Here is a 24525-nt window from a genome sequence, read left to right as displayed (position 1 = left end):
CACAGTGTCCTTCAGCCAGAAAACCAGAATTTTTTGTGTAGCCGAGGAGAGAGCAAGACGGAGACGGGAGAGAAGAAGTCTCTTTCTGTGCATGGACTGGGACAGACATGGTATAGGACGTCTCCAGGGAAAGATGGCAGCACATCTGGTATGGAGCCCACATGGCTCTGGGCCTGAGAGCCTGGGCGGAGGTCAGGGCCACCTCAGAGCTGGGCTGGGGAAAGCCTTCAGGTAGAATGCAGAGCAGAGCCAAAGACAGGACCTCTAGGTCCAGAGACACCCTGGAAGAAGAGTCACTGCCAGGCAGCTGAAGTCCCAGAGGGAGGCCCTTTGGGATCCCAATAGACAAGTGGACTAGAGACCAGTGCAGGGCTCCTGGGGGCTGGAGGAGTCACAGTGGGAGGCGCAGGGGTCGGCCTGGGCTCCCCTTCTGCAGTTGGGACTAAGAACTAAATGTTTGGAGGGAGTGATTGAGGTCTAGAAAGCTGAGCCTCTGTGTGGCTTCTGTCCGGTATGGCCTGAGGCAAGGGCAGGACCAGGATCTGTTTACCCAGATACCCCAGGAGCTGTACCTGCCAAGAGAAGTTCTGACCAAACAGTACCTTTGCCAGGGCCTGGAATGTGCTATGTCAACCCTGCTTTTGTGGGTTGAGTTGTGTTTTCCCTTAGCTTTTCAGTAAGTATTGCTTTCAAAAGAATTGCAGCCTTGTCTCTGACCCGAGGGACAGTGGTCTTTCTCCACACACATCTCTGTCTGCACCAAGGAGGGCATCCGTGAGGAGTGGGGGTAATGGTGGGTGCTTGCCAACAGGTGTGCTGGTGGGGTCGTCAGGAGGCCCTGGTGCTGGTGCAGAGAAAGAGATGAGAGCCGTGTGGACACATCCCTGCTGGCCAGGGACCTCATCCTTCCCTCAGTCCCCAGAGGACTTCACGCAGTGCTGGGTATCAGCAAGTATTTGCTTCTTGGAGCTGATTCCTGGGGAAGAGCCAGCTAAGGCCTCTCTGTGGAAGAGCAGCCCTTTGTCCTATGTGGACCCTGTCGCACTTTCAAACAATGAAACCCTGTCCCCCTCAAGGAGCCTTCCCTGCCGTGCCCTTGCCGCCCCCAACACACACAGCTCTGTCACAGCATCCCCAAGACACCTAACCTTTTAGCCTTTGGTACCGTGGACACGGCCAGTGCGAGTACTCAGTGACTCAGCATCCTTAGGGCCATATTCTGTCACAGGCCAGCCAAGCTCTAGCCTCTGAGGACATCAGAGAGCCTGACTGATGACACTTGGCTACTCCCAGCAGTTGGCTGCGGGTGGGTGCCCTTGGCATTTGTTTGCGGGTGGCTAGGTGTGCGTTTGCTACCGTGGGGCCCGGGGGGCTCCGAGCTCTGGGACTGGGAGGGTCATGGCTGAGGCTCCAGTGCCTGGTGCCTGCTCCAGGCCTGAGCTCCGTGTCCTCCTCTCTCCCTCTGCAGCTCGTCTCCAATGTCCTCATTTTCTCCTGCACCAACATCGTGGGCGTCTGCACCCACTACCCGGCTGAGGTCTCCCAGAGACAGGCCTTCCAGGAGACCCGGGAGTGCATCCAGGCTCGGCTGCACTCGCAGCGGGAGAACCAGCAGCAGGTGAGTGAGGCCCTCCTGCCCTGAGCACAGCTGGCAGGGAGCCTGCCTCGGCCCAGCTGCTGCCTGCCCACCAGCTGTGCTCAGGGCAGCTGTCCAGCCCCGCCTCCCTGGGGGGGTGCCCAGCCTACGGGGAACGTTTCCCCTGGAGGGAGCCCAGCGTTCCTAGCTCTGTGGGAATGCTCTAGGGGCAGCTCTGGAGCACCAGCTCTAGCCCTGCCCTTGCCTGTTGCGTCCTCAGTCTCCCTGGGGTTTGCAAGCAAACCAAGCAGCTCGGGCGGCAGGAAGCAGCCCTCCACCTCTCCCCCGGGGCTGATGAGTTGGGGTGGTGAGAGCATCAGCGTTCCCTCCTGGGATCGAGGTGCCCGCCAGGCGAGGGGGGAGGGAGGAGGAGAGGAGGCCAAGCTGTCAGCCCCTGTGACACCCTCACTAGGCACTTCCTCTGTGATGATCTCTGGGGTTTGGTTAGTTCAGAGAAAGGAAGACGACTGTGTCTCACCCTAAACCTCACCCTCAGGAGACTCCTGGGCCGGGAGGCAGGCCATTCATGCAGCTCACAGACTCGGGGGCTTCTCCCCGTGAGCCCCGGGCAGAGGGACCTGCCCCTGTGTACTCCTCTGGCTGAGGCGGGGCAAGGACTGAGGACTTGTCAGGGTTCCCTACCTGGCATCCTGGGGGTGTCCTGTTTGGGGTTCAGGTCTGGCTGGCTCACCACTGTGTCTTCTTCTGTGTGTGAACCAGATAGAAGTTGGGATCTCTGAGATTGTGCATGACTCCCAGACAGCAGGCCCGGAGGGAGACCCCGGGGGAGAGTGGGCAGGTCAGCAGGGTGCTGGGGCTCCCACTGGACTTGGACTCGTCCTGGCTCTCAGAGATAAGGTTACTCCAAAGCGGAGGGGCCTCCCTCTCTTCTTAGGTTCGTGTCTCGCCAAACCCTGCACGAACACTGGTGGAGGAGTCCTCTTCTGTGCTGCACACCGTGTCGGCCGACGACAGGTGTAAACACGGAGGTCTGCCTTCCGTCGTGAGGACAGGGAACCGGAGGCCTGGACGGCAGTAGTCATCTGTGCCCTCCCGCCCAGCACGGCGTGTGCGCTGTGAACACCCCACGAGCACAGAGTTTGCCACAGTGTGAGGGCCTCTCTGCCTCTGTCTGGATTCAGCCCACGGCTGGTGACATCCAGATGGCTGTGCCGGGGGGAGAGCTCTGCTGAGCCTCTCCAGGCCCTCCCCCAGTCACCATCTGCCCCTGCTTCCCTTCCAGCCCCGCGCCCGGACGCTGTGCCTGGCTAAGTCCCCAGCTCAGGCAGTCCAATCTGAGGCCTGGCCTTCCCATGTGCTCTCTTAGCCCCATCTGGGCTCCAGGTCCAGCCTCTTGAATGAAATGTGTTCCCAGGGGTGTCCCTGAGTCTTCCCACTGTCTCTTCTTGACAAGCTTACCTCACCTCTCTGCACCCTGCTCACCCCCAAGCTTCTACCTGCCTCAAAAGCCCCCCTCTCATCCCTGTTCCAGACCCCAGCATCTCTCACGTGAGATCAGGACACCTTCCTTCCCCTTCTGGATTAGAGAATGTTCCCCCTCACTCCTGGGTCCTGTCCCTTCTCGAGTAAAATTAGCATTTACAAGGCTTCCCTGGTGTGTGCACCAAAAAAAAAAAAAAAAAAAAAAATTTAGCATTTAGAGTGCCTCACAGTTTACTTGCATTGGCCCTGGCCAGGCTGGACATTCCAGAAATTCCACAGGGATTTGGGGGAGAAAATATGTTTGCCATACCATGTTTCAGGCCAAGGTACTGGGGAGGGGAGGCATGCCTCCAGGGGACAGGCACTCCTCACCTAGCCGGGGCCCAGAGTCAAGCCTCCCCTGCCCTCTGCAGAAAACGATGCTCTTAGATCTGAGGATGCTTCTAGGTGCTGATGAGGGGACTCAGCACTGTTCCCCAGCCAGCCCCTGCCCACTCGTCCTGGCCCTCAGCCCCAGAGCTAGTTATAAATGTAGGAAGGTCTCTCATGAATCTATACAATTTGTAGCACACTTTCTCCCAGTCATCCTGTATTTCCACAGAATTGTCCTTTAGCTTGTATTGATATTTTTATCACCAGTAACTGTTCACTGAGAGTTCAGTAAATATGAAATGGCCTTTAATGGCCGTGTGCGCTGATGTCTGGGGTGGCCAGACCAGCCCGCAAAGAGCACCATTCCTCACTAGTCCACTAGAGTTTCCTAAGCATAAGGCTGTCAGCTCTGGAGCTGAACAAGACGCAGTTCCCACCCTCAGGGAGACCCCAGTAACAGACCATTGACATTGAAATGCAGAGTGATCAGGGGCTCTATAAGAAGGCCCAGGGTGGCAAGGGGATGCTGGGAGCTGGAGCCAGGACCCTCCTCCTGGGACAGGGCTGAGCCTGAGGTAGGTTAGCAGCAGTACTTGAGGATGGTGATTCTAGTTGAGGAGCAAGGCCTTGACCTTCGTGATCAGGAGGACGGGGGTGCCAAAGGCCCAAAGGCAGGGAACTTGAGAAGAAGGACCATCGGGGGCATGGTGAGCATGGTGTGGGCATGATGTCATCTGCTGGTGGCAAGACATAAGGCGGGCAGCCGGCCGAGGCAGTGGGTGTGGGAGGTGAGCAGAGGAGGCGCTGATGGAAACCTTGCTCCCAGAGGCCAGGAGGAGGGAGGGGAGCAGCAGAAGAGTCTTAGGGCCACGTGAGAGAGCGGCCCAGCTTCCGGTGCTGAAGGAGTGGAGAGAGAACGAGGACGGCTGGAGACCGCCAGGAGGAAAGGCTCCAGATGAGAGGATTCGTGAGCGAGCCTGGGAGAGTTCCTGGTGTGGGGAGGGGGCTACAGAGGGTGCAGGTAGAGGTTGGACCTCTCGGAGCAGTCAGGCCCCGGAGGAGAACACAGAAAGGGGGCCAAGTCCAGACCCCATCAAGGGCTGCCGTGACCCTACCCAACTTCACAGGGTGGCCCTGGCCCCTCTCCTGGCTATTCTCCAACCTCCCCTTCAGCCGGTCTTAATTTCTTGGTTTCTCAAAGTCGGCAAGCTTTCCCATCCTCCTGGGCCACCATCCCCTACGTCGAAATGGAGCCCCCTCCTTCGCAGGTCATCCTCTGGTGCCCACGAAGCCTTCTGTGACCACCCTGCTTCTCCCCAGCCTGCGTCAGGTCACCCTGCTCAGTGCCCTGTAGTACCTGTAGCCCCACAAGACTGGGAATTTGTGAAGGAGGAACTTTGCCTGTCTCGTTCACGGTTATCACTCCTGGCACCCGGCATGACGCCAGGAACATGGGCGGTGCTCAGTGAATATTTGGTGACTGAACGAATCTCATCGAGAGCTCCCAACAACCCCATCCCTATTTATAGATAAGGAGCTGGAGGCTCAGAGAAGTTCAGTCATTTGCCCAAAGTCTCAGGTGACACCCAGGATTCTGACCCCAGGTGCCTGGTACTACAGATTCACCAGGAGTACTTTTCCCCATGTACGCGGAAGAACCAGGAGCTGTCCCAGGGAGATGGGGGCCAGGTGGCCCTGGGACATGACTCCGCACCCAGCACATACAAGCGTTAGCTCCATGAGTTTCCGGAGAGCCTGAAAAGTTTTCCAGGGCCCTGTGGGTGGGGGCTCAGGTGGGGAGGAGTGAAGCCTGGGGAGGGGAGGGGACTGCCAGGCATGGGGAGGAGCTGTGATGAAAGCATCTGCTTCCCTCCCCAGGAGCGGCTCCTGCTGTCTGTCCTTCCCCGTCACGTTGCCATGGAGATGAAAGCAGACATCAATGCCAAACAGGAGGATATGATGTTCCATAAAATTTACATCCAGAAACATGACAACGTGAGGTAGGGGTGAGGCTGGGGGGCAAAGGCAGGGTGGGAAGACTGAACCCCAAAAGAGGTGACATGTCCCTTCCCTCCTCTTCAAGAGGGCACAGCCCAACGGGGTGGTCTGGTGGCTTTGGAACGTGTGTTGTCTGGAGCACCCCAGCCCCGCCCCTCTAGGTCTGTTAAGTGAATTAGTATTGGTGGGGAGGAGGTGAGGCTGCAGCAAGGAGGAGGAAGGAGAAAGCAACACCACCAGCTCTTGGGGAAACTCCTAGCCTAACAAGGGAGACAGAAAGTACAAACTTGGGACCCACATGTCACCATCATTGTCTCAATCTTCACCACTGCCCAGCAGCCTCCATGCCTTCTAAGCCAGTGTGTGCCAGGCACTGTACCAGGCATTATCCACCTCACTGCTAATCCTGTCAGGAGGCTGACAACCCTGCAGGGTGGGGACCCTTAGTAACATCCCTTGTTTAGAGACAGCTCAGAATGGCTAAGACCCCCGGCCAAGGTCACTCAGCCAGGAGTGGTAAAGCGGTGTGTGCCCAGGTCGGCCCACCTTGAAGCCCACGTTCCTTTTAGTGCGTGTTTGTGGCTTCCCTAGACAGAAGCTCTGACAGCAGGGATGGGCAAACAGAGTGCAAAATCTGCTTCTGTGTTCCATGGGGACATGAAGCGATACAGTGGCCTTCATCCAGCGTGGCTTCCTGGAGAGCCTGCTAATTCTCCCACATGCCCAGAAAAGGAGCTGCTGTGTTTGCCTTCGAGAGGGTTGCTTCCTCCCTGGGCGAGTTTTCCTAGGACCCATGAGTCCTCTGAGGTTGGTGTAAAGAGGACATTTTGGAGGTTTGGGCTGAATTTTCAAGTTTGGGTTAAAGAGAATAATATAAATTATTGTGCGTGGGTGCACGTGCCCGCACACACAAGTACACACATTCGAGATGAGGCTGATGGCAGCGGGAGTGGGGAGGGCATGTGTTGTCGTGCAGAGTGGACAGAGCTGCCCAGTCCCCAGGGTGCCCCGGAATCCGACACTGCCGATTCTGCCCGTGTGTCCTCCATCCAACTCCCAAGACAGATTTGAAGCCTTTGGGAGAAAATAGTACCTGGACAATACATTTGTTCTCAGATTTCAGAGTATCCCAGCCCCACGACGCCCACCCACACTCCACTGTCAGGCAGGGAGAGTGTGGCCAGCAGCAGCCTTGGACTCTCGGGAAGAAAGCTGCCCTGGCCGAGTCTCCACGCCGAGGAGGTGTCCCGAGGGGCTGCGGGCTCACCTCAAGAGGGAGGTGGGGTCCAGGCCTCGGTAGGTGGTGCTGATGCGAGGTCTCCGTCCTCGGCTCGTCACATCTGCCTCTGTCCTCACATGGTGGAATAATCCCTAGCAATAGTTAATGCTTGTATAGGGCTTTCTTTAACCCAAGCACTGTTCTAAGCGCTTTTGTATATTCGCTTAATCCCCACAACAAATACAAGAGGTTGGTACTGTTATTATCTCCTTTTAACAGGTGAATAAACAGGCACAGAGATTAACTTGTCCAAGATCCATAACTGGTTAAGTGAGGGAATCGCCCCCAGAAAGCTTTTTGGTATTGGAGTTTTTACCTGGTCTGACTACTTGACAGATTTATTTTATACGCCAGCAGAAGGGGTTTGTGGGTGACTCTGTAGGAAGGAGGCCTGGGGAGCCCTCAGGGAAGAGGGGACTCAGAGGAGAGGAGGAGAGAGGTTTGGCTTCCCACCTGCGTGTGTGTGACTCAGGAGCCACGGGGCCTTTCCTGCCTGCTGGCTGCCCCGCAAATCTGGGGGGCCTCACCTTAGGACATGTAAAGAAACAGCCTTGTTTATCAGAACAAGTCCCAGAGGTCCAAAGTTCAGGTGGGAAGGAGTGACCCGCCAAGTTGTCCCAACACATACAAACCCCTGAGCTCCGCCCTTTGGAATTTTCTCTCTTGGTCCTGTCTTCACCACGCCGCTGGCCCTGGCATTGCTCTGTTCCAGGCAGAGCATGGACGAAAGGTGCTTTCCTTGATTGCTCTTAGCACAGCAGAGCTTTCAGCAGATTTACCGAACTAAAAAGTGGAACCCAAAGGAAATCCAGAAAATTCCCCACCCAGAAACCGTCTGGCGTTCAAGGCACAGGTTCTCAGCCTGGCTTGGCTGGCACAGCTGCCACGTCTGGCCTCCTCTGCATCTCTGCCCAGTACCTTGCCCTCTCACCCCTCTGTCCTCCCAAATGGGGGGCTTCGTCTCACTTCCTGTCCCTCTGTTGCTGGCTCTTGGGCCCACAGCCCTCCAGCAAAAGGGTTTGGTCAGAGAGGCTGACTCAGGCCTCTTCCGCAGTGACTGCCCTATGGAGTGGCCCACCCTCTGGGTGACACCCCCTCACCCCTCCACTCCCACAAAGGCTGTGACTTCGGGTCAATACAAGAATCACAAGAGTGGCTAGAGCATCGGCACGGCAAGAATCAGAATCAGACCCCAGCCATGGCGGGTGGGGATTGTCTGTTCTAGAATGCGCTCAGGATCAATAAGAGCAATCAGGAAAGAGATGAAAGGACAGAAAAGCTAAGATGCCATCATCTTCATGGGGACAGACATAATTCTGGCTCTGAAATTGCCAGGACTAGGGGTGGCTGGTACACATCAGAGGCCAGCCGCAAGCAATCATATGCAAATATCCCGCTGGGGCCCCTTCCCTGTTCATCAGCCTCCGTGTGCTGCTCTTGGTGGAAACGCATTGCTTGCTCTGGTCTCTGGTTTTGGGCTGAACCTTTGGCTTGGGTTGGGGGTTGAGTAGTAGGTGGAGGGATGACATCACAGCGTAGAAATGCACTTTGGGGCTTGGCTCAGGGTCCAGTGATTAGCCCTGGGGCCCTAGACAAGGCGGCCCTTCATGTCTCTGCTGTGTGGCCAGGGCAAGTTACAGGCATTGAGCCACTCTGAACCTGTTTCCTCATCTGCATAATAGGATTGGAAAAGTACCTACTTAACAGGGTCTGTTAAAGAGGAAATGAAGGGCTTCCCTGGTGGCGCAGTGGTTAAGAATCCGCCTGCCCATGCAGTGGACATAGGTTCGAGCCCTGGTCCAGGAAGAGCCCACATGCCACGCAGCAACTAAGCCCGTGCGCCACAAGTACTGAGCCTGTGCTCTAGAGCCCGCGAGCCACAAGTACTGAAGCCTGAGCACCTAGAGCCTGTGCTTCTCAACGAAGAGAAGCCCCCACTTACCGCAACTAGAGAAAGCCCGTGCGCAGCAATGAAGACCCAACGCAGCCAAAAATAAAATAAATAAATTTATTTAAAAAAAAAGAAAAACAGTAAATGAAATAATATGAGGAAAGCGCTTAGCACAATATCTGGCACAGAACAAGTGTTCACTAATTGGGAGCAGCTATTGTTACTGTTACCATTATGATTATTACCACACTCCTATCAGCAAAGAAAGGCCTGGGGATTCTCAGTCTGGAGTGGAAGGGTGATGAGTCACATTTGTCAATTCTCTGTGGAGTTGTAATATTTAGACAGGGTGATGACATGCTGTTCTCTAACCCCACTGAGAGCAAGGCCACAAGAAAAATAAATCAACTCTGAGGTGTGACAGTTTGGGCCTGGATCTAAGGGAGAGAAGAGACTAATGGGTGGCCAGAGAGTTTGGCCTGGGCAGGGAAGGGGGACAGACAGGTGCCCATCACTTTCCGTGGCCTCATTCTCCCCAGGCCCCGAGGAGGATCATTGCACAGTATACAGTTCTCAGGATTCCGGGGGGCCTGTTGGATGCTCTGGTGCTGGGCCACCACTGGCTGCGGGTTGAGGCAGGCCAGAGGCCAAGGAACCCGCAAGACCCCCGTGGAGCCCCCCAGATGCCTCTCCTGTCTGATGTGTCGGGTGGAGATGTTTCAGCCCCTCTTGCTGGACAGCTCAGTTGGGGCTGGGGCCATGGCTGGATTCAGACCTGTGACTTGAGAGCCCTCCTGCCTCCCCTCCCCTCCCCCCAGACATCTGGCCCTGCTGCAGCCACAGCGCCAGGGTGAGAGGAGGGCCATGCTGTCCCTACTCCTGGGACAAGGGCCTCCGGGACACGTCAGCGGAGGCTGTTCTGGGCTGGGGGCTCCTGGTGCTCTGCTCTGAGGGGAGGGAGATGGGGGTTGGAGGAAGGGACACCCAGAGAACGTACCACATGGGGGAGCAGAGTAAAGGTACTGATGCAGCCAGAACCCAGGTGCCACCGGGTTACCCCTGCCGAGAGGTCACCATTGTGGAGGAAGATGAGTGTCTGTGTTGAGCAGGCTAGTTCACTCCCCGCTCTGCCACTTAGTAGCTGTGGGCACTTGGGCAGGTCACCTAGTCTAAGCCTCGGTTTCCTCATCTGTGACATGGGAATGGTGATGTCCTTCCATTCATCCATTCAGCAGAGGTTTCACCTCTACCTCCATCGCTGGGAATCACCAGCTGTGCTCTCAGACACTTAGCCAGAGGCAGGACCGTGCTGGCAATGCTGGGGGGGGGACACCGTCTCTGTCATGGGGAAGCTCCTCTTCTGTTTGGGAGGACACACAAACAACAGGTTAATTAGTAAATTGGGGTTGCGTCACATGGGGAGCGGGGTAGTGCCCTGGCGACACGGACTTTCCATTCTGATAGAATGCAGTGCTAGACAACCCACCTCTCAGTCACTGAGGAGCAGAGCCTGTAGGAGGGGGGCCCTGGGGCTTCTTGCCGGGGTGCTGGAAGGGTAGGGCAGCTACAGCGTTCAGTGTGTAAAGCACCAGGCCCAGGAGGTGGCTGCACACTGTTTGCCCTGCGGAAGCAGAGCAGGCTCCTGGGCAGGCTACCAGGTGAGAGTCAAGGTCAGGTAACCCCAGGGGTTTCGGGAGGAAGGGAACACCCAGCCAGGCCTGAGAGGGTACTGAAGGGTTCCCTGCTTCCGCAAGGGTCCCTGCTGGATGAGGAAGACCTGTACCTGATTGGCCAGTACGCTGGAGCCCTTAGGTTTTACAGGTTGCAGATGGTGGGATCATTCCAGACTCTGCTCTCTGTGGGGGTGGAGAGAAGGCCACCTCCTCCAGGTGGGGGCGCTGGTCCTCTGCTGAAGGAGTGCCGGGTCGGGGCGGGGTGCAGTCTTGACTCACTGGCTTGAATGAGAGCCTCATTCTCAGAGACCCAGGAGCCCTGTGGGGCTGGAGCTGGGGTCCTGGCAGAGGAGCTGCTGTCCCGGGGGTGGAAGTGAGCTTACACCTTCGCCCTGCACAGGGTGGGTGTAGCAGGGTCTGGGGAGGGCTGCCCTTCCCCCGCCCTTCCCTTCTTTCCCTGTCTCTCCCCAACCTCCCCCTTTTAAGGTTATCGGCTCCTCTCCTGTCTCCTTCAAGGGCTTGGCTGAGTCCCCAGGTCACTCCGGGCGTCTGGCTCAGCTACAGCATGGTTCTGAATTATAATGACCACTCCGCAATGTCTGCGGTGCTCTGATACCCGCGGGCGGATTGTGCACCCTGTGGGCGCAGATTGAAAATGTTTACCCTCCCCACGTCCCCAGCCAGCGGATGGACGAGAGGTGTGGCCCACAAACATGCAGCTTTCCTGTCTCCAACCTGATATTAAGAAAAGTATTCTTTTCTTGTCATCTTCTGTATCAATTATAGATATAAGTGGTCTTATATTATCCTCTCATTCATTCCACAAACATTTATTGAGCTGCTACTGTGTGCCAGACATGACTCAAGAGTAGATGGAAAAGACACCATGCTTGCCCCTTAAGGAATATCCAGCCCTCACCAGTGAGGTAGGGCTGAGCCTGGTGCTCTGGGAACGTGGCTGACGACCCAGCTGGAGCCACTGGGGTTGGGTCTTTTCTTTCAATCAGTCAATCAATTAACTAATTATTTTTGTTGTGGTAAAATATACATAGTATCAAATGTGCCATTTTAACCACTTTAAGTGCGCAGTTCAGTGGCATTAAGAACATTCGTATTGCTGTGCAACCATCACCACCATCCGTCTCCAGAAGCCTTTTCATCTTGCAGAACTGAAACTCTTTACTCATTAAATACTAACTCCCCATTCCTCAACTTCCCCCAGCCCCTGGCAACCACCATTCCACTTTCTATGTGTTTGGCTACTTCCAGGTACCACATTTAAATGGGATCATACAGTATGTGTCCTTTTGTGTCTGGCTTATTTCACTAAATGTCTTCAAGGTTCACTCATGTTATAGAATGTATCATGTTTTCCTTACTGTTTTAAGGCTGAATAATATTCCATTGTATGTATTTACCACATTTTGTTTATCTGTGCGTCCATAGATGGACACTTGGGTCTCTTCCATCTCTTGGCTGTTGTGAACAGTGCTGCTCTGAACACGGGTGTACGAATATCTCCTTGAGTCCCTGCTTTCAAACTTTTGGGTATATGCCTAGAAGTGAAATTGCTATATCCTATGGTAATTCTATTTCTAACTTTTTGAAGAGCCCCATACTGTTTTCCGTAGTGGTTCACGATTTTACCTCTGCACCAGCAGTGCACAAAGGTTCCAGTTTCTTTACATCCTTGCCTGGGATTGGGTCTTGACAACAGACCTGAGTTTGTCCTGGGACACAGAATGGGGATCAGTGGGGAATGGAGCCAGCACCGCTCTGGACTCAAAATGGGGGGCCCTGGGGGAAACTAGAAGAGAGAGAATTCGGGGCACAGGGTCACTGGCCAGTTAAACATGTCAGGCTGTCTTGGAAACAGCTGGAATCAGTTGTGCCTTGTGATTCTGATTCTAATAAGAATTCAGACCCAGGAAGGCTGATTCCGGGCAGGGTGAGTCAAAGAAGGCATTGTGAAGATGGAAGGGTTAGAATCTTCTTTCAGAAGGCCTGAAAGAAGAATGTGATTTATTTTCCATCTTTTAAAAATTAACACTTTATTATGCAAAGGATGTAGGTTCTTTATAGAAAACTTGGAAAATAAGAGCAGCATGAGAAGAAAATCAAAAGCACCCATCTTCTCACCACTGAGAGGTCCCGACTACGGCTTGGTTCTGGGGCAGTTCCCCTCCCTTCAGTGTTTCTCCTTTAGGAAGCATTTCCCCAGTTCTCCCCAGACTCTGGAAACTGAAAGCCTGCAAGTGCCGTGGAGGCTTCATTGTCTGGGTGGGGGGAGTAGGATTTGGTGGACAGAAATAAGAGCGAGGCTCTGGGGCGTTGGAATGGGGTCTGCAGGAGGCCCTGAGGCCGGCAGTGGGGATCCCAGGACATACCTTGATCCCAGACCCCCTGGACCTGGTCCTGGTGGTCAGGCTTGTCACAGAACCCTCTGCTTCCTGAAGGAAGGTGTCCTGTCTCTGTGGGAGTGGAGAGGGCACGGCTGTCCCAGGGCAGATTCTCCCTGTAGGTGGATGTGTGCCACCACCCAGTGCGTTCAGCATCCTCTCGCTGGCTTTCCCCCTTTGCCTCTCGCAGCCTGTGTCCTCAGATGGTCCTCTGGCTGCTCCCAGTTCAGATGCCCTGCTGATCGTTTTCCACCACCCCTCAGAAAATGCCCAGTCATCTGGAGCCCATTCTCAGCCGGGTGGTAATAGGACCACACCTGATTGTGTTGCTTACCTAGGGCATGGCAGAGGCCCATTGACCCTCCTTTATCTTACAAGGAGCATGGACCTGGGCGGCTTTCTGGGTGGTGGGGCTTGGAGCAAATGGAGCGATGCTGACCCTGGACTCTCTTGGTCCAGAAGAGACCCCTGGCTTGTGGCTGGGCTTCCCCAAGCTACACACTGGGGGCCTCCAGGGCACTTCCTGCCCTGCTTCCCCAGAACCTTCCTCTCCTTCTGGGCCCACAGTCCCAGGAGTTGGGCTGAGACCTTGCCATGCTCCCTTCCCGGCCCCACCGCATGACCTCTGTTTCCCCAGGCCCCTGCTCTTCCTGGTCCCACCTGGACGGATGGCTTGCTTCTTGGCATTTCTCAAGTTCCCTCTCCGTGCCAGGCAGGGAGTGCTGGAGTTCAGACGGGCCCTCATGCTGCTGCCCGCCCAGGCCCCTAGCTCCTGGCTGTTCAGAGATGCTATGGAATGTGGCTCTGCACAGGAACGGGATCAGATGCCGGCAGTTGCATAAGTCCTAGAGCCTGTTGGCAGTGAGAGGGAGCAACAGTGAGGAAAGGCACTTAACCAAAACTGCACATGGGAAGGCTGAGCTGAAGCTGTGACAGAGCTGAAGGGCCTGTTGTGGTAATTGGGATGAAGAGCCTGCCCGCTCCTGCCTCTGGAACAGAATGCAGGCGACCATGAGTGATGGACGGCAGGCAATTAGGGAGGAGCGCACAGCCGGAGCGGGCCTACCCAGCTTCCGCAGACCCACCACGAGGGCCCGATCACGTTGCCAAGACAAGCTCTCAAGTGGGAGCTAATCGATGAGTTACTACTGTGCCACGTGTCTGGGCCCCGCGCTGTTGTAAAATGGCCTTCGGAATTACCAAGGAGCGGATCGGGCATTGTTGGCCAGCAGAACAGACAGCCTGCCGTTGGGTAAACCTCGTAAAACAGAGGAGCCTCCAGAAGTGACAGACACGCAGCAGAATCCTCCCCCGAGGAGGCAGAGGAGGGTGACTTTGCCTGTGGCAGGAGGTGGGGGAATGTGGAGGTGGCAGAGTCTCCACCAGCGTGGAGCAGAGGCTGCAGGGCTCAGACGTGGGACCTGTCCCAGCTCCGCACCAGCTAGAAGCCTTGCTTGGAGCAACCTGCTCCCTGGCTGCTGGTTGCTGTCACACCACCTGAAGGAAGGGAACCAGCAACCTGCCCCTCCCTGATTCCTCAGCAGCTGTCGAAAGAACTTCTCTTACGGAAGAATAGGTCCCAGCAGATTGGAGGGAGGGTCAGCCTTTCTTTTTGTTTTCTTTTTAAATTTTAATTAATTAATTTATTTTTTGGCTGCACTGGGTCTTCGTTGCTGTGCGCGGGCTTTCTCTAGTTGTGGCGAGCGGGAGCTACTCTCCGTTGCAGTGCGCGGGCTTCTCATTGCAGTGGCTTCTCTTGCTGCGGAGCATGGGCTCTAGGCGCGCGGGCTTCAGTGGTTGTGGCACGCAGGCTCAGTAGTTGTGGCTCACACGCTCTAGAGCGCAGGCTCAGTAGTTGTGGCCCACAGGCTTAGTTGCTCTGCGGCATGTGGGATCTTCCCGGACCAGTGTTCGAACCCGTGTCCCCTTCTTTGGGAGGCAGATTCTTAACCACTGCACCACCTGGGAAGTCCCGGAGGGTCAGGCTTTCTAAGGCACCTGGAAGTCCCGTCCACACGGATGTTGTTTCCGATGTCCTCTGGCACAGACCAGGAAGATGCCTGGCCTCCATCACTATTCTACCGTTTGTTCCGTGAACACTGCTGGATATCTGCTGGGTGCCAGGCCCGGGGCTCCCCACACTCGTGTCTCAGATAACGTGCTTGGGACCTCAAGAGGCCCAGTGGAGTAGAAGGAAGAGCTACTAGAGTTACTGGTCCTGCCTCTTCCTTGCTTTACACTATGAATATTCTCTTCCATTCAACAAATATATATTAGACACTGTGTGGGTTGAACTGTGCCCTCCTAAAAGATCCGTTGAAGTGCTAACCCCTCGTATCTGTGAATGTGACCTTATTTGGAAATAGGGTCTTTGTGGATGAAATCAAGTTAAGATGAGGTCATGCTGGAGAGGGTGGGCCCCTAATCCAATATAAGTGGAAGAGGAAAATGCCATGTAGGAAGAGGAAAATGCCTTATAGGAAGAGGAAAATGCCATGTAAAGACACAGATACGCATGGACAACGCCTTATGAGGACAGAGACAGGTTGGAGTGACACAGCTGCAAGGTGAGGAGCACCAGGATTGACAGCCACCACTGGAGGCAGGAAGAAGAAAGGAGGGGTTCTACCCAGAGTTGCAGAGGAGCGTGGCTCTGCCAACACCTTGACTTCAGACTTCCAGCCTCCAGGACTGGGACAGAATAAATTTCTGTTGTCTTAAGCGACCCAGCTTGTGGTACTTTGCTATAGCAGCCCTAGGAAACTAAAAGGCACCTACTATGTGCTGTGTATTGAGCAGTTCCTCTGTGTGCCAGACATTGTACTAGGGGCCGGGATGTGGTATTGAAAGAAATAGACTAAATCCCTACTTCAGGACTTCCCTGGTGGCGCAGTGGTTAAGAATCTGCCTGCCAATGCAGGGGACACGGGTTCAAGCCCTGGTCCGGGAAGATCCCACATGCTGCAGAGCCACAACTACTGAACCTGCGCTCTAGAGCCCGCAATCCATAACTGTTGAGCCCACATGCCACAACTACTGAAGCCCGCGTGCCTAGAATCTGTGCTCTGCAACGAGAAGCCACCGCAATGAGAAGCCTACGCACCGCAACGAAGAGTAGCACGACGAAGAGTAGCCTCCGCTCGCCGCAACTAGAGAAAGCCCGTGCACAGCAACGAAGACCCAATGCAGCCAAAAACAAAAGAACTCCTTCAAAGACTACATTCTAGTGGGGAGAGGCAGACAGGAGCATGATAATAAATAACAACAACAATAATATATTAAATGGTGAAAAGTGCAATGGAGAAAAGTACAGTAGACAAGGGACTTAGACATATGGGAGGGGTTGTAGATTTAAATAGCGTGGAGGAAGCCTTGAGAAGGTGACATTTAAACCAGTACCCTGGTTCTCAACCCTGGCTGCGTATTAGAATCACCAGGGAAGATTACAATAAAACAAAACAAAACAGAACAGAACAAAACCAGTCAGTAGCAGAGCCCCACCCCAGGCCGATGAAGTCCGAATCTCTGGGGATGGGGCTCCGGGACTTATCCATATAAAAGCTCCAGGGGCATTCTGATGGACACCAGCTCTGAGAACCACTGGTCTAGCAGATGAAAGCTGCAGTGGAGAAAGTGCTCTCCTAGGCCCAGCCAGGTCCCTGTGGAGAAGGAGAAGGGTTGCAGGCCTGCCCATGTCCACACGTGGCAGGCAGAGGCCATCCTGGCTGAGTGGCTAGGTGAGCTCAAGCAGCTGCAGGGCTCAGGGCTCAGTGAAGCGAGGCCCCCGAGCCCTGGTCCACACACGTCTGCCTAGTGCTTCTAGGGGCGGCCCGTTCTTTTCCTCCTTCCCTCTTCTCCTTGGCTTGGTGCTGTGGGTCACCCTGCCCAGTAGCGTTCCTGCCTCTGCCGGGTTTGGAGATTTTTTTCCTTCCCACCATGGTGGGGGGGTGTCTCATCAGCCCCCAAAGCCAGGCTTCTGTTCTGTAGCCTGGGGCCCAGTGTGGAACGGCTGCTGGGCCTGGTGTCTGCGGCTTTACATTCGAAATACTGACACTTATTAAAGGTGTTCTTGACTCTGGAGCAGCTCTCTTGACCCCAACTCCCCTTGGCTTTGATTATCTAAGAGTTAAAAGAAGAATTTCCAGAACAACTATGTCATGGTGCTTTCACGTAGACCAGGAGAGACCTTTCCCTTCTTCCCGGGTGGGGTGGGGCTTCTGAGAGACTGAGAGCCAGGGAGGTGGCAGGTGGGCTGGGCTAGGGGTCTGAACTTCCTTGGGGGCCGGGGTCAGCATCTGGAGCATGGCCACTTCCCTTCACGTGCTTCTCTCTCAGCAGTGTGGATGCTCACAGACGCCCCCGGGCGGGGTGCTGAGCCTGTCTGCCAGACACCAGGCATCAAAGCCTGATGGGGGGGGCTTCCCTGGTGGCGCAATGGTTAGGAGTCTGCCTGCCAATGCACAGGACATGGGTTCGTGCCCCAGGCCCAGAGGATCCCACATGCCGCGGAGTGGCTGGGCCCGTGAGCCATGGCCGCTGAGCCTGTGCGTCCGGAGCCTGTGCTCTGCAACGGGAGAGGCCACAACAGTGAGAGGCCCGCGTACCGCAAAAAAAAAAAAAAAAAAAGCCTGATGGGGGCTCCGGCTCCCTTTCATCTTCTGAGCCCCGGCCCCGAGGCTGCCACTCTGGAGCAGCTTGTCTGATTTCTGAGTCCTGTGGGCTGACAGTCTCTCCTCTCGGCTCCTCCTCCTTACCTTTCCTTCCGTCCCCCTCATTTGTCTCCTCTCTTGCCAGCTCCCCCATTTCTCCCACCCTCTTTGGCTTTCCTCCTGCACTTGTCTGCTGGTCTGAACTGGGGTCAGGGTGGCCAGAGGAGCCTCGGAGCCGGGAAACAGCACTGGGCTCGGGGCCTGGGGGCTGCCCTCCTGTACTTTTCTTGTACTTGCCTAGCCCAAGCCCCGAGATGCGCTCCCACTTCCCCTCGTGTAAGCTGGTGCAGAGCATGTCCCCTCACGATGGAGTCCTGTACTTGCCCGCCTACGGCAGCCCACACCTGTCCCTCCACCTCCCTCTGCCCCGTATACAATGCCAGACCAGTGAACTGTGCTTTTACTCATTTAAGATGACTATGGGGCCAACAGACAGCATAGTACTTATTGGCTTAACTCCTGGATTGTGGACCCACACGAGCCTGTGTGGCCTTGGGCAGGTGACTCGACCTCTCTGTGCCTCAGTTTTCTTACCTCGAAAAGGATTCCAACCTCAAAGGGTGGTTGTGAGGCTTAAATGAGTTCACACATGTAAAGTGCTTAGAGCAATGTCCAACTATTTTGAAACGTAGGTGTTATTATTATCCAGGTTCGGTGAGACCAGCAGATCAGGAGACGGCTGCCACTGAAAAGCTAGTGTGTTACTCACAGGTCCCGAGAGGAGAGGATGCGTTACGCCATGGGCTGGGGGGCGCCCGGGGAAGCACAGGGGTCAGTGAGGAGGCAGCGTGAGGGGAAACGTGGGCTAGAGCCTCTGTTGAGGTTTCTGCAGGAAGGAATGGGTGAGGCAGGGCAAGCAGGCTTGGGATTGGCTAGTTTGAAAAATGTCGGTGGGCTCTGAGGCGTAGGACTGTCCGAGTTACCTGGCACTTGTCCCTGGGGTGAGTAGGGCAGGGGAGTGGTGGGCCAGGTGTGGGAACCTGACTGGGGTGGGAGGCTCTGGACTCCAAGGCGAGTGGTTGACCGTCTCTAGGAACTGGCTGGCCTGGGAGAGGCAGGCTCCCCAGGTCAGGAAGACTCCGGATGTCAGACAGCAGGATGAAAAGATGTGCTTAATGCATGAACACACATTTTCCAAATAAAATGACAAGGCATGTTTAGTTCTACACTCTAATTTGAAGCGAGACCGTCAGTCTGGAGGCTCGGGAGCCGCGTGGATCAGAGGAGAGAGCAGAGGCCGTGGGGAAGAGCCCCCAAGCTACCGTCCGTGGCTCTTCCCCAAGGCTCCTCATCTTGGGATGGGGACACCAGGCCCCCCTTCAGGGCTGCCTGGAGGGCTCAGTGAGGTGGCAGGTCGGAAACCCCAGTCCCCGTGCCCAGCCACCAGGAGCATCTCAGCCCACAAGAGTTAGTACATTTATTTCTGTGTCCATTTTAAGAAAAAACTCTTGGGGCCCTTACACATTCTGGCCCTGGGGCCTCACCTCTGGTAGTCTGTTTTGAAAGAAAAGGAAGACACGTTCAGTCTCGGGAACAGATGAAAGATCACAGCGAGCAATGCAGGGACCAGCGGGTGCACCCGAGGGCCCCGGGGATGAGGCCGAAGGAGCCGGCAGGACAAGTTGGGGGGCTTCCAGAGACACTTGCTGTCTGTGTCTTCCTCTCCCTCCTCCCTGGGCCTCTTTATTCTGGCTCTTCTAGAGGACTCCCTCGGTATGGAGGGCCTGGGGTTGGATTCCCTGTGTATGGGTTTGGGAAGTGAGACCTCTGTACGGCCGCCATTAGGGCCTGAAACACTTTCCAGACAAGATGAACCAAAGACCCTTCTCCTGGACCCAGCTACCTTGAGGGGGCTGCTCAGGAGTCAAACGGGGGGCAGGCCTGAGAGGTGGCTGAGGGTGAGGGGAGCAGGCCCTGTTGGCATGGCCTCAGGCGCCTCGGCCCCCGTTTCCTCCTGGGTGGGAGCGAGGGTGCAGGGAGTTACAGAAAGGAGGGCTGGCCCGGCATTTCCCTACCATCTGGGAGAAGCCACCAGCGTCAGCTCTCTCTCTCCCCTCCCCAGCAGCCGTTTGGAGCTCCCGGGACTCTTGCTGGCTGGCAGCCCTCCTAAAGCGGAGGGTGGCCCCAGCTGCGTCCCTCTGACCTTCCTTCCTCACGGGGGTCTTGCCCCCTGTCTCTCTAGCATCCTGTTTGCTGACATCGAGGGCTTCACCAGCCTGGCGTCCCAGTGCACTGCCCAGGAGCTCGTCATGACCCTCAACGAGCTCTTCGCCCGCTTCGACAAGCTGGCTGCAGTGAGTCACCTTTTGCCCACTGCCCTGGGGACCCCGTGTGCCCGAGCCGGGGCCGGAAGGGTGGCCTGATCTGGGCTGCCTGGGGTAGGGTGCTGCAGAGTCCGCCATCGGGGACTGGGGAGGTGGGGCCGTACAGGCTGTGGCTGCGTGTCCTCACGCTTCACGTCAGCCCCGCCGCACACTCAGAGATGCTCACAGTGTCACCGGTCACAAGCCCTCCATCGGTGGAAAGGGGTGGTGAGGCCTGCAGGAAATGCTGCCCTGACCCCTGAATTTGTGGAATTCGTGTTTGGAGGAGCAAATTCGGTGCCACAGAGCCACGTTGCTGATGAGGGTGGCCAGAGTGATTAAAAAAAAATAATATGAGCCTGAATCTCAGCTGGCCTGCAGACAGCTGTGTGTCACCCAAGAGACTTATGGAAAGAGGACTCTTCCACGTTGGGACAGATTGGAAGTGACCCCACCCCCCCAGCCCCGGGCATGGAGTGGTGAAGGACACACGTTCGTTAGTCCCTGCTATATTATACTCTGCCGTCCTTTCCCAGCCTTTGTGGCTCTGAGCAATGCTCTGTGCCTTTGGAGAGTCCTATGTCGGGGCCCACTTACTGCAATGTCCACCGAGAGGTGGACATGTCCCCTGGGCCGCCACAGGACACCAGGCAGATCATGGATGAGAGACGGTGCCAAGGGCCTCCAAGGGCATTGATGGTGGGCCTCACACCTCACTGATTTTATCACCGAGTGTGGGCGAGGTGAACGGGGACATGCTCGGCCCTTGGGTTTTGGAAGGGCCTTAAAGGAGAGTCCAGGGCACACAGATACTTGGGTCCCAGCATACCAGCTTCACGAAATAACCTTTGGGAAGCAGACTTGGACAGCTCAGAATTGGTGATTAATGACAGTCCATCTCAATCCCAGTTATGCATTGGTTGTGGCCCGAGGGGTGACCCTGCAGCGGGCGGGTGCTTCCGCTCTATGGCTGTCTTAGCACGCACGTGCTTGCTGGCTTAGCAGAACTGTCTTGGATAAAAATCTCAGGCTGGGGGTCAGGCGAGCTTTGGTTAAATCTCACTTCTGCTTCAGTCTTTTCATAAAAGGAGAGTCATAAAACTGTTAGTAGAACCGTAGGCCAAGAGTCGGAGCATGTCGCAGGGCTGGGGGTGGGATGGGCCCCTCACTCTCAGCTCGGGGCCTCTCACACTGTTGAGTCTGCCCCATTTGCTGCCACATTGGACCAGCTCTATTCTTCTTGGGCCTCAGCTGTGGCCAAAAGTGTGAGTTCCTGAGCCTGGGGTGGCTGGAATGCTTCCCGAGCGCGGCTCAGCCTGTCCTCCGTCCCCCACGGCTCCCGATAAGCCTATCCCCAGGCTGGGGCCACACCTCATGCCGGCACTGGGTCTGTGCTCGCTGCCCTAAAAGGCAAGTTATTCCAGGCATGGGGTGAATCTGTTTGCTTCCTGTTTCTTTCCCTCCCACTTCTCTTTCCTACTATTTTTAATTTTTAAAATTAATTTGCTTTCCAGGAGAATCACTGTTTACGTATTAAGATCCTGGGAGATTGTTATTACTGCGTCTCAGGGCTGCCTGAAGCCAGGGCTGACCATGCCCACTGCTGCGTGGAGATGGGCATGGACATGATTGAGGCCATCTCGTAAGTGCCCGTCTCCAGGGTGACTGCCCACCTGTGGGGACACTGTCCATCTCCAGTGGGACCATCCGCCTGCAGGGGGACTGTCCCATATCCCGAGAACTGACTCATGTTGGACTGATGGAAGCAGGGAAATAGTGGGGCAAAGCCACCTCCCAAGGACCCTGGCCACACCGGAGGGTTGATTCATACCTCCAGGCTCTGAGCCTTCTCCCAGGCTCCTGTGCTCACAGCAGCCTGGGAAGCTCTGCACAGAGGGACATGTCCTGGAAGAAGGGAGGGCTTTGCAGACTCCAGGGCAGCAGGAGGTATGGAGCCAGCCCTCCAGGAAAGGAGGACTGGCTGGCAGCTGTGCTGTACCCTGTGCCATGGCAGGGCCTTGCACTCCAGGCCTCATGTCTTCTCACAGCCACCCAGCCAGGGGTAGAAGTCACCAGTCCCATTTCTTCACAGATGAGAAAGGTTGGGCTCACAGGGGCTAAACGGCTCCCCAGGGTAATACTGCTAGGCAGGTGGATGCAAACACAGGTGTTCCCATTTAAGAAAATCCATCCTCCCTGCCAGCAATAGCAGCCAGGATCATTGGCCGACTCTTGGTCACTGCTGACCACAGAAGGAGCCTCAGTCATTAAGCAACATGGACAAGCCAAGCTTACAGGTCAGCCAAGGGAGTAGGCCAGAGACTGCGTCCAGGTTCCAAAACTGAGCTTTAGAAGTAGACTGGGTGGGGCAAAGGAAAAACCACAGTGGGCAAGGTCAGAGGTCAGAGTAACTGGCCCAGAAGGTGGCCGGGTCCATCCTGTTTGGCTCAGTTCCTTTCGGCAGTGTTTGCCGAGTGCCCCTGTGTGCCCGGGCTAGACAGGGGGTCCCTTGCCCGGAAGCACAGAGCCTGTTGAGGGGCCAGGACTCCCGTTGCTCTGATACCAGGCATGCCCAGTGGACACCATCAGGTAAGAGAGGCAAACTGCGGTGGGAGGGGCCAGGAGGGGGCAGTTGATTTCACTGGGAGGACCCAGAAAGGCTTCATGAAGAAGGTGGCCTTGGAGTGAAGCCAAAAAGGTAGAATGAGAGATATCAACCTAAGCCAGTGGCCAGAGGCCCTGTGGATGGAAGGCACAGCTCCAGCAGAGGTATTTGCAGAGTTGATCCCAGGACGAGAGAAATACGTGGATGACATAAATATTCCCTGTGGTAGGTGTCAGCCTCTCAGTGGTGGGGTGGGGTGAGAGCTGGAGCCCACGTGGTAGTCCTGCCCACCAGGCCAAGTCGGACCGCCGGCCCCATGGCTGGCTGAGTGGGTCCATCCCCAGGGAGCCAAGGAGGGTCCAGGTCCCTAAGAAGTGCACACTGTGACCCTCCCCCCAGAGCACCGGCTCCCTTTTCCACAGACCCCGGGCCCCAGACACATACCCAGAGCTGTAGAGCTTCCATCCCACTCCCCCTCCTACAGGCGGCCCGCCCCGAATGCGTGCGTGGTGCATGTGATGGGGTTGGCGTTGTCTTCTAGCACGTGGAGCACCCCTGGTCCCCTGCCCCTGCCCCAGCTCCCCTATCTTTCCTGGGCAGGGCCTGTGTTCTCTTTTTCTCCATTATCCTGCTAATGTCGAAGAAGCAGCAATGGGTAAATCCGAGAATTATATGAGTGGGGTTTGGAGTGACTATAACTTTCCTGTCGACTCAAATCGGCACTAACGTGCGCTTGCATTTTCAGAACAACTTAATTATTGACTGAGGGTAGCGCTGGCTCAGGTGCCCTAGCTGGGGAGAAGCAGTGGGCCTGGGACGTAGTGTGAGGCACTGCGCCACCTTGCGGGCAAGATGGGAAGCAGCGCCTCTCGCAACCCTCAGCCCCTGGGCACCAGGGCCCAGCCCTGCCCTTCAGGATGCACAGTCTCAGACTCTGGATTTGGGCTGGCCTGGAGAGAAATGACTCTTTGACCCCTGCACCTTCTCACGCACCCTGACCTCTCTGTGCCTGGCCCTGACCCCCTCCCGGCCTTACCCCTACTCCATCCCTAGGCTGGTCCGGGAGGTGACAGGTGTCAACGTGAACATGCGTGTGGGAATCCACAGCGGGCGAGTGCACTGTGGCGTCCTTGGCCTCAGGAAGTGGCAGTTCGACGTCTGGTCTAACGATGTCACGCTGGCCAACCACATGGAGGCTGGAGGCAAGGCGGGGTGAGTGAGTGAGGGCAGCTTCCCGCCCGGCCCACCCAGGTGGCTGTCATGGGGAAAGGGCTAGGGTGGGCAGGACCTGGTAGCTGCAGCCCTGGGGTTGGCAGAATTTAAGTGGAATCCCTCTAGTAACCAAGCACTGACGCCACACATGGCAACTTGTAGGGAGCGTGGCCCCAACCTTACCCAGTCTTTACCCAGAAGATATTTACACAGAACCTGGCGGCCTGTCGTGAGACACAGGAGGTCAGGGTAGGCTTCTAGAGGAGGGAGGACCCCGGGATAATTCCGGGGGTGGCCAGGAGGTGGAAGGTCAGCTGGCCTGGCAGACGGGGCAGGATGGGGGCAGGTGAGGAAGGTGAGGGTCGGGGGAGCTGCCAGGCTGAGGACGGGCACAGGCAGAGGAAAACACAGTACTTCGGGGAACGCAAGTAGAGCAGATGGCCTTTTAGGAACCAGTGGGAGGAAACAGTGCCTGTGTTAAGGACGTGCATGCCAGGCTGGGGCATTTGGACGCAGTCCTGCAGTCAGCAGGAGCCACTGCTGGCTCCTGAGCAGGTTTGCAAAGTTTGCGAGACGGGAGGCCGTGCTCTCCCGGCAGGCCGATGTGTTACGTCACCGTAATAACGTGGTGCCGAGGTGATGCGGTGTGGTCTCGGCGAACACGAGCTGGTGAGGGGCCCACCTTGCCATCCTGATGAGGTTGGAGGGATAGTCCATTGAGAGATCCAGGTAGGGGTTAGCATTTGAGTCAGAGTTTGGGGCCCTGGGATTCAAATGCTGACCGAGTCGCTCACAGTTTGGTTCTGCATGGGAGCGGGGGTTCTGCATTCACGTCTGCTGCCCTCCTCTCCCTGCTTCCCGCCCCTACCCGTAGACGCATCCACATCACCAAGGCCACACTCAACTACCTGAACGGCGACTACGAAGTGGAGCCGGGCGGTGGGGGCGAGCGCAACGCCTACCTCAAAGAGCACAGTATCGAGACCTTCCTCATCCTGCACTGCA

The 24525-nt window shown here is 56.1% G+C and overlaps 1 protein-coding gene across 1 annotated transcript in view; it reads left to right on the top strand.

The window, feature by feature from the left end:
• Positions 1–24525, top strand: part of ADCY5 (adenylate cyclase 5) — a 151825-nt gene that overhangs the window by 83682 nt on the left and 43618 nt on the right. The window contains 6 exon segments of the mRNA XM_024756489.1: positions 1469–1618; positions 5330–5451; positions 19583–19694; positions 21218–21345; positions 23362–23520; positions 24395–24525. The exon segment at positions 24395–24525 is cut by the window's right edge and continues 3 nt beyond it. Of these exon segments, the coding sequence (XP_024612257.1) occupies positions 1469–1618; positions 5330–5451; positions 19583–19694; positions 21218–21345; positions 23362–23520; positions 24395–24525 (802 nt within the window).

Source organism: Neophocaena asiaeorientalis, unplaced genomic scaffold (genome assembly GCF_003031525.2).
Source record: "Neophocaena asiaeorientalis asiaeorientalis breed wild unplaced genomic scaffold, Neophocaena_asiaeorientalis_V1.1 scaffold22, whole genome shotgun sequence".
Lineage (NCBI taxonomy): Eukaryota > Metazoa > Chordata > Mammalia > Artiodactyla > Phocoenidae > Neophocaena > Neophocaena asiaeorientalis.
The sequence above is the reverse complement of the archived record's forward strand: the minus strand, read 5'-3'. Positions and strand labels throughout refer to the sequence as shown.